An 8,212-nucleotide genomic window follows, 5' to 3' on the forward strand; every position below is an offset into this window, starting at 1 on the left:
CCATAATGATGATGTGGGCTTTGAAGCCAGACAGATCACGTATATGTCGTGTCGTAACAGAGAATGCTCGACTTACCAAAAGAAATCACTGAGCTCCTCACTGTCGTGTATTGCTTCGGGAAATCCAAACGCGCCGCCCCCAGCGGTAATCCCCGTCATCAGCAGCCATAGTATGACTCAAACAATCACCCAAAGTTCACAGAACGCTAATATCAATCCATTTTCAGCATCAGCCAGGTTCTGATTTCTTTCCAACGCTAACTTTACTGGGTGCAACTTTTATTTCAAGTGAAAGACATTGCTGCAGCCGCCATTTTCTGCCGTTTGTAAAATCAAGGGATATCACTCCAAATGGAAGGTTTGGGACGGATGACGTTACGACGTTACGACCCTCCGCGTTCGTATAGTTCGCTTTAAATAATTAAAGTTTGATGTTTAATGGATTGTTTTGTTATGATTTATGTTTCTGTCAATATAAGGATTGAAGTTGTATTTGTTGACGTTCATCAGCTGATGAAGACACTGCCTCACGTAAGCAAGTTTTCCATGATGCGCGAAGCGAACTTCTATCCTTAATTGGAATATTTGCATGTTCTACTTTCAGATAACACATACTTCAAACGACTATTTGTCAGAATGTGAAATATGAAGGTAGAGACTGCTTTAAATGACGTACAAATGGCAGAGTCGAGGAGAGGGGGACGTTTGTAGTGAAACGAGTAAGTTGACGTGACATATGTGATTGAATTTAACCCGGTTCAATTAGCCATGTTTTCGAACACCGGCAATTTCGAGCTAAATATCTTCAGGTAACGCAGGGCTACATGTCAACATTTCCGGTAACTCCGGACTAAATGTCAGTACTTCCGGTAACTCCGCTCTGAATGTCAGTACTTCCGGTAACTCCGCACTATATAAAACTCCACAGTCGTACAACGAGGCGATCCCGTGAGCTTCAAGGAGTGACGTGGGAGACAGATAAGGCGGGATCAGCAGTTCACTATTTGTCAGCTGGAAAAAGAAGGTGGGTTTCTGCTTAGATTATGTGATAGATATGTTCTTCAACTGTTGTTAATTAAAAACTCTAAAAGAATATAATATTAAAATATCACCGTCGCCCGTTGTTCAAAACAATGTGGAAAAAGAAAATAATATTAAATTATAACCGTCGACCGTTGTTCAAAACAATGTGGTACATTCAAATGTGTTCTTTAAGTTAACAAACGTTATTTACTGACACGACAGTGTTGTTAAATGAATATTTATTTACAGAAGTAGTACATAGTTTAAATAATGTTAAGCATCCTTATTTCCGTGAATGGTAAATATATTATGCCATCAGAAGCACGGATCTAGTGAGTTTAACGCCGCTTTCAACAGAGTTCCATTCAAATTGCCTCTTGTCGGCTTGATGTGGGAGGAAAGCCCGAAGTGATACAGTCTTGGACGTTTACCATTTGGTGAAACTTACGCTCATGGTATTGAAAATCTAGAAACACGTTCTTCGGGATTCGATCCATCGGTAATCTCAGCTACGCCTTAGAAGCGCATTTCTGCAGGAGAATTGCGCCTTAAGCTACAGGTTCCCCCTTGCTCCGGGCTGTTTGTACATGTAAGGGGTGAATACAGAGTCCCTGATACATATACAACCGCCTCAATGGTCTCGTGAGAGCGGAAGGTGGGTGGTGAGAGGCCCACTCGCGTCCTAAATATAAATTCATTTGGTGCTTGATGTCAGCGCTCAATATCAAGGGACAAAATAAGGACGGCTCGGAGTGCCTGAGCGGGGTATCCATGTTAAACTTCGGCATGGTATCTCAGTGGGCTAGCTCTGCAACACCGACATCAGTCTAGTGCAAGCACACACGCACGCACGCACGCACGCACGCACGCACGCACAAACACCCCCCACCCCCCATGTCTATATTAATACAATAATCATATATGTTCCGGGGACGATTATCAATTAAACAGATGACATTCATTGTATACTTTCTGCTTTCACATCTGTTCATTTTAATATTTTGATATCAAAATGTGAAAAACAAGTCTTGATTGCTTTCAGATGGAGTTGAAACTGGTTTGCGTGTTTTTAGCTATTGTTGGGTGAGTTTACATGACTTATACTACGTGCCTCAAATATCCACAAAAATGAGTTTGTCAGAAAACGAGTTCTCAGGTATATAAGATAAAGGAAAGATAACAAATCTATTTTTGTCCCCACACGATGTTAAAAAGGGCGGAGAGATTAATTTGTGTCAGTGGCCATGCATGTCGTTAGAGCTGACTAACTCGTTTGCTTGGCTCGGAGAGGTACAGGGTGTCGTAATATGGCTGACAGTATTACTGCAATATTAAAGCTGAACTGCCTAAAAAGAAAGTATACAGTTGAACATTTGGATTTGACCAAATAATTACAAACGCTGTCAAAACATTACTAGGATGAAAACACTCGCAGAAACACTGCAAACTTAAGGTCCAAATTGCATTTGTAGAGTACACTTTCTTTTGTCCGGCAGTTTATATCGTAGCTGAACGATTTGAACGTCATTATTGTTAAAAAAAGGTCCATGAAAACCAGTGGTCGATAGTATGAACACCTTCTGATCCATCTTCGATGACACACAGTCAGCTTGGACGAAGTGTCCTACTCACCCGTTTAGCGCGTTCATAACCCCCGATACACATTTCCCCCGCCTCGTGGGATTTAGGAGAAATAAATGCAATTTTAAGCCCCAAACATACCATCTGTATCACGGCGCCCTGTTAATAATTGAGTTCAGACAGATAGACCAGTGGTTGATAGCATGAACAACGAACCAAGCCTCATCGAAACTAAGACAAACAATTCACAGTCACACATTGTAACTTACCATTCCCCTTGTTTGGCCTTAACGACAAGCTTAGCATCCCCTCGGCCAGCTGTGCCACGTTATCCCACGTAGCATCCCCTCGGCCAGCTGTGTCACGTTATCCCACGTAGCATCCCCTCGGCCAGCTGTGCCACGTTATCCCACGTAGCATCCCCTCGGCCAGCTGTGCCACGTTATCCCACGTAGCATCCCCTCGGCCAGCTGTGCCACGTTATCCCACGTAGCATCCCCTCGGCCAGCTGTGCCACGTTATCCCACGTAGCATCCCCTCGGCCAGCTGTGCCACGTTATCCCACGTAGCATCCCCTCGGCCAGCTGTGCCACGTTATCCCACGTAGCATCCCCTCGGCCAGCTGTGCCACGTTATCCCACGTGGCATCCCCTCGGCCAGCTGTGCCACGTTATCCCACGTGGCATCCCCTCGGCCAGCTGTGCCACGTTATCCCACGTAGCATCCCCTCGGCCAGCTGTGCCACGTTATCCCACGTAGCATCCCCTCGGCCAGCTGTGCCACGTTATCCCACGTAGCATCCCCTCGGCCAGCTGTGCCACGTTATCCCACGTAGCATCCCCTCGGCCAGCTGTGCCACGTTATCCCACGTAGCATCCCCTCGGCCAGCTGTGCCACGTTATCCCACGTAGCATCCCCTCGGCCAGCTGTGCCACGTTATCCCACGTAGCATCCCCTCGGCCAGCTGTGCCACGTTATCCCACGTAGCATCCCCTCGGCCAGCTGTGCCACGTTATCCCACGTGGCATCCCCTCGGCCAGCTGTGCCACGTTATCCCACGTGGCATCCCCTCGGCCAGCTGTGCCACGTTATCCCACGTAGCATCCCCTCGGCCAGCTGTGCCACGTTATCCCACGTAGCATCCCCTCGGCCAGCTGTGCCACGTTATCCCACGTAGCATCCCCTCGGCCAGCTGTGCCACGTTATCCCACGTAGCATCCCCTCGGCCAGCTGTGCCACGTTATCCCACGTAGCATCCCCTCGGCCAGCTGTGCCACGTTATCCCACGTAGCATCCCCTCGGCCAGCTGTGCCACGTTATCCCACGTAGCATCCCCTCGGCCAGCTGTGCCACGTTATCCCACGTAGCATCCCCTCGGCCAGCTGTGCCACGTTATCCCACGTAGCATCCCCTCGGCCAGCTGTGCCACGTTATCCCACGTAGCATCCCCTCGGCCAGCTGTGCCACGTTATCCCACGTAGCATCCCCTCGGCCAGCTGTGCCACGTTATCCCACGTAGCATCCCCTCGGCCAGCTGTGCCACGTTATCCCACGTAGCATCCCCTCGGCCAGCTGTGCCACGTTATCCCACGTAGCATCCCCTCGGCCAGCTGTGCCACGTTATCCCACGTAGCATCCCCTCGGCCAGCTGTGCCACGTTATCCCACGTAGCATCCCCTCGGCCAGCTGTGCCACGTTATCCCACGTAGCATCCCCTCGGCCAGCTGTGCCACGTTATCCCACGTAGCATCCCCTCGGCCAGCTGTGCCACGTTATCCCACGTAGCATCCCCTCGGCCAGCTGTGCCACGTTATCCCACGTAGCATCCCCTCGGCCAGCTGTGCCACGTTATCCCACGTAGCATCCCCTCGGCCAGCTGTGCCACGTTATCCCACGTAGCATCCCCTCGGCCAGCTGTGCCACGTTATCCCACGTGGCTCTCCATAGCCAGACACTAAAGCTACGTTTTGTAATTTTAAGCATTATGGATTTTGTTACAGATCATATCAGCTATACAACATTTCTGTAGCTTAACATCGCTTCAGTTTTGTTGGTATAACGTTGTCGGTCGGTATAATAATACCTGCTAATATTGTTAAAGAGGTGTTTGGTACTTTACAGAAACATGTATATGACTTCTCTTCCGATATGGTTTTGTTTACTTTAAACGTTTAACGCCGCTTTTAGCAATATTCCAGCAATATCACGGCGGGGGACACCACAAATGGGTTTCACTCTACTCGTGTAGGGAGTCGAACCCAGGTCATTGGTGTGACGAGGGAAAACTTTACGCAAAAGGCTACCCCTACGGACCGTTCTCTTCATAAGATAGCAGTGGCGATAGACAATACAATTAATCATTTTTTTAAAGTCATAAATTAAATTTAACCTCTATGCTTTTGTTGTTGTATCGTATAATATATCATAGAATTAAAACAAATTCAACTATTTTTATTCCATTTTCTTCGAAAATTCGCTCGAATTAGTAAACCGAAAATTTTAAAGAGTGTTGAATGTTGAATTTCAGCTGTAGCCAGGCACAGCAGTACACACAGATATGGAACGACATGTTGAACGGCAACTCTCCTCCCCTCACGACGACGCTGGTTGGGTTGTTTTTTCGAAACATGATGCGACCACGTACGTTATTACGTTTTTACTTATATAATTATGACATGTATTATGTAGACATACCAACTATGAAGGACACGGTGACCTAATTAGCTATAGCGTGCTAATAGTTGTGCGGGATTGTGTCCCTTACACGATGCAGGATCCGCTGTGTGTTAGAATACCGTCTACGCTCCGATTATGATACATAATTTATCAGCACCCGTTGGTCCAATCGTATAAGGCGCCGCAATTCGCTTCCCCTAGGATCCGATAAACGTGGTTTCGGATCCCAGTTTCTCTTCCTCTGTGTGTGTGTGTGTGTGTGTGTGTGTGTGTGTGTGTGTGTGTGTGTGTGTGTGTGTGTGTGTGCACGTGTGTATTTGTGGCTTTTTGCACTAGTCCGAGCTCTCAGAGATATCATGGCGCAGTTTAACACGGACACCCCACTAAAATTCAGTATCCTGACTCCAAGCCGACCAGTCCGTGTTTTATCCCCGTAATGTCGAACTCCAGGCAGGGTAACAACAAGTGCCATATTTTACCGTCTTTTTGTATGACGTGGCCACCGACCCACGAACCACCGACCTTCTGCTCTCCGGGAACATGATCTATCCACTAGACAACTAGAATTAGCTGTTGATCCTCGTAACACGTAAACTGGTTTTAAATTCGGCGTTGTGACTTGTACAGAGCCTGGCGCAACGACACCGACAGCCACGTCCCGAAACGACTTCAAGTTCTACTGGATCAACGCCTACCTCGACACTGAGAAGATCGCCGACGGTCTCTTCTCCTACTTCGACGGCGTCAGGGATGAGGTTATCACCGAGGGGGATATCCTTCCGATGATGAATATTGCTGACACTGATGGTAATCCGTTGTAGCTTTATCATCACGTAAACGAGAAACCGCGAGAATACCGTGTCTCCACGGTAACAAGTGTGACTTTGTCCACCGGGGCAGTCGAGCGCATGAGTTCGCACCCCATCCTAAATTAATGAGTGTATTTTTTCTAGAATGGGCACATCCTCGTGAAATCGAAACTGGGGGCAATTGTTAAAGATACAGCAATTCGCTGTGTAGAGTTGCGTCCCTTGAACACGCCAGATTGTGGGTTCGAATCCCGGTTCTCTCCGATTCTATTTCTAGGTTTGTCAGCACCATGCCTGTGCTCGTGGGTTTCACCAAAGTGGTAAACGTCTGAGACCTGCATCACTTCGGGCTTTCCTCCCACATTAAGCTGACACGCTGTGATATAACTGGAATACTGTTAAAAGCGGCGTTAAACCCAACTCACTCACTTCACTCCTAGAGTAGTCATACATTGTGTTTGGTGGTAAAAATGCGCATAAAAAGTGAAAACTATTGTTTTAATCAGAAATTAAGATACCTATGGTCCGAGTATGGCTGTTGGTTTGTCCGTGCTTGTGGATTCAACGTACTGAACGTTTAAGACCTGCATCCCCATCCTCACTCACTCACTCACTCACTCATTTTAAAGCGGTGTGTGAGTGAGTGAGTGAGTGAGTGAGTGTGGTTTTTACGCCGCTTTTAGCAATATTCCAGCAATATCACAGCGGGGGACACCAGAAATGGGCTTTACACATTGTACCCATGTCGGGAATCGAACCCGGGTCTTCGGCGTGACGAGCTAACGCTTTAACCACTGGGCTACACGATCGCACCTATATACATGTAACTGAAATACAGTTAAACCCCCATCACTCGCGTCACACTCAAAACAAAGACAATTATAAACATCACCTCGTAACTTATTGTAAAGCAATGGTCTTTGTCTTATTCAGGGAGCGGAACCATCTCCAGGGCAGAATTCAACACTTATATGGACTTGGTAAGTTGATGACAAGTTCTCTGTGCCACGGACATTATAAGTTGTAGCAGGATCACTCGGGGTATAAAAACCTAACGAGGGATGCACAAAACCCCATGTACCCCCAGTGATCCTGCTTCGACGAATGTTTCCATGTTTTGATATGACATTATAAAAAAAATCAAACAAATTCAAAATTGATAGAAAACAGCCGTTCGATTGAGCTGAGGTTAACTTGCTATGTCACGTGACTTCCATTGACTCGGAAAAATCGTGTACATTTTGCTTTGAAGCGGGGTATAAGGGATTTATTTGGCCTGTCAGAGGGTGGCCCCGTTGTCTGAAGCGCCACGATTCGCTGTCCAGAGTTGCGTCCCTTGGGCACGCCAGAAACCTATGATTGTGGGTTCGAATCCAGGTTCGCCCCGATTATGTTTCTAGGTTTGTCAGCACCATACCCGTGCACGTGGGTTTCACCGAAGTGGTAAACATCTGAGACCTGCATCACTTCGGTCCCACATTTAGCTGAGACGCCGTGATATAACTGGAATACTGTTAAAAGCGGCGTTAAACGTAACTAACGCACTTAGCCTTATGAATATTTTAATGCGAAGAAAAACCCAAAAAACTTGAGCAAATACATGAAGTGGTGTTTCAGGGAACTGAAAAAAGGTCCTGTATATCTGTCTCCCTATAAATTCATTTTTTGGTCCCTCAGGCATATGCTTACGCCGGTAACCAGCGTCTGTTGCCCAGTGGGGTCGTCCACCACAACACCCATCCAAACGTCCACGCCCACAACGTCCACGTCCCGAATGGACGGCCCTTCCTTGTCGTGGGATGAAAGTAGCTCGTTCGATGTCTTCCATTAAACAGTTGCCCCGTTGTATTGTGTTGCTTTGTCTCATGGTTTATGTGTGTTTGTCGGTGGTACGAAATGCCCGGTCGCCTAAGGCGTTATAATTTGTTCGGTAGAGTTGCGTCCCTTGGGCGTGCCAGAAACCGCTGCGGTCGAGTGGTTCGAGTCCCACATTCAGACTGATTATGTATCTAGGTTTGTCAGGACCATACCGTGGGTTTGTGAAGATCGTGTGAGACCTGCATGAAGTCGAACATCCCCCCCCCCCCCCCCCCCACCCCCACCTGTCACGCCGGGATGTGACC

The 8,212-nt window shown here is 47.6% G+C and overlaps 1 protein-coding gene across 1 annotated transcript; it reads left to right on the top strand.

Annotated features, from left to right (window-relative positions):
* Positions 1-909: 909 nt before the first annotated feature.
* Positions 910-7,934, top strand: LOC124144663. The gene is made up of 6 exons (XM_048389961.1): positions 910-1,024; positions 2,066-2,106; positions 5,132-5,244; positions 5,908-6,087; positions 7,023-7,069; positions 7,767-7,934. Exons 2-6 carry the CDS (start codon positions 2,066-2,068, stop codon positions 7,890-7,892), a joined length of 507 nt encoding a protein of 168 aa, XP_048245918.1. The 5' UTR covers positions 910-1,024; the 3' UTR covers positions 7,893-7,934.
* The last annotated feature ends 278 nt before the right edge of the window (positions 7,935-8,212 follow it).

Source organism: Haliotis rufescens, unplaced genomic scaffold (assembly GCF_023055435.1).
Source record: "Haliotis rufescens isolate VD_foot unplaced genomic scaffold, xgHalRufe1.0.p SCAF_8, whole genome shotgun sequence".
Classification (NCBI taxonomy): Eukaryota; Metazoa; Mollusca; class Gastropoda; order Lepetellida; family Haliotidae; genus Haliotis; species Haliotis rufescens.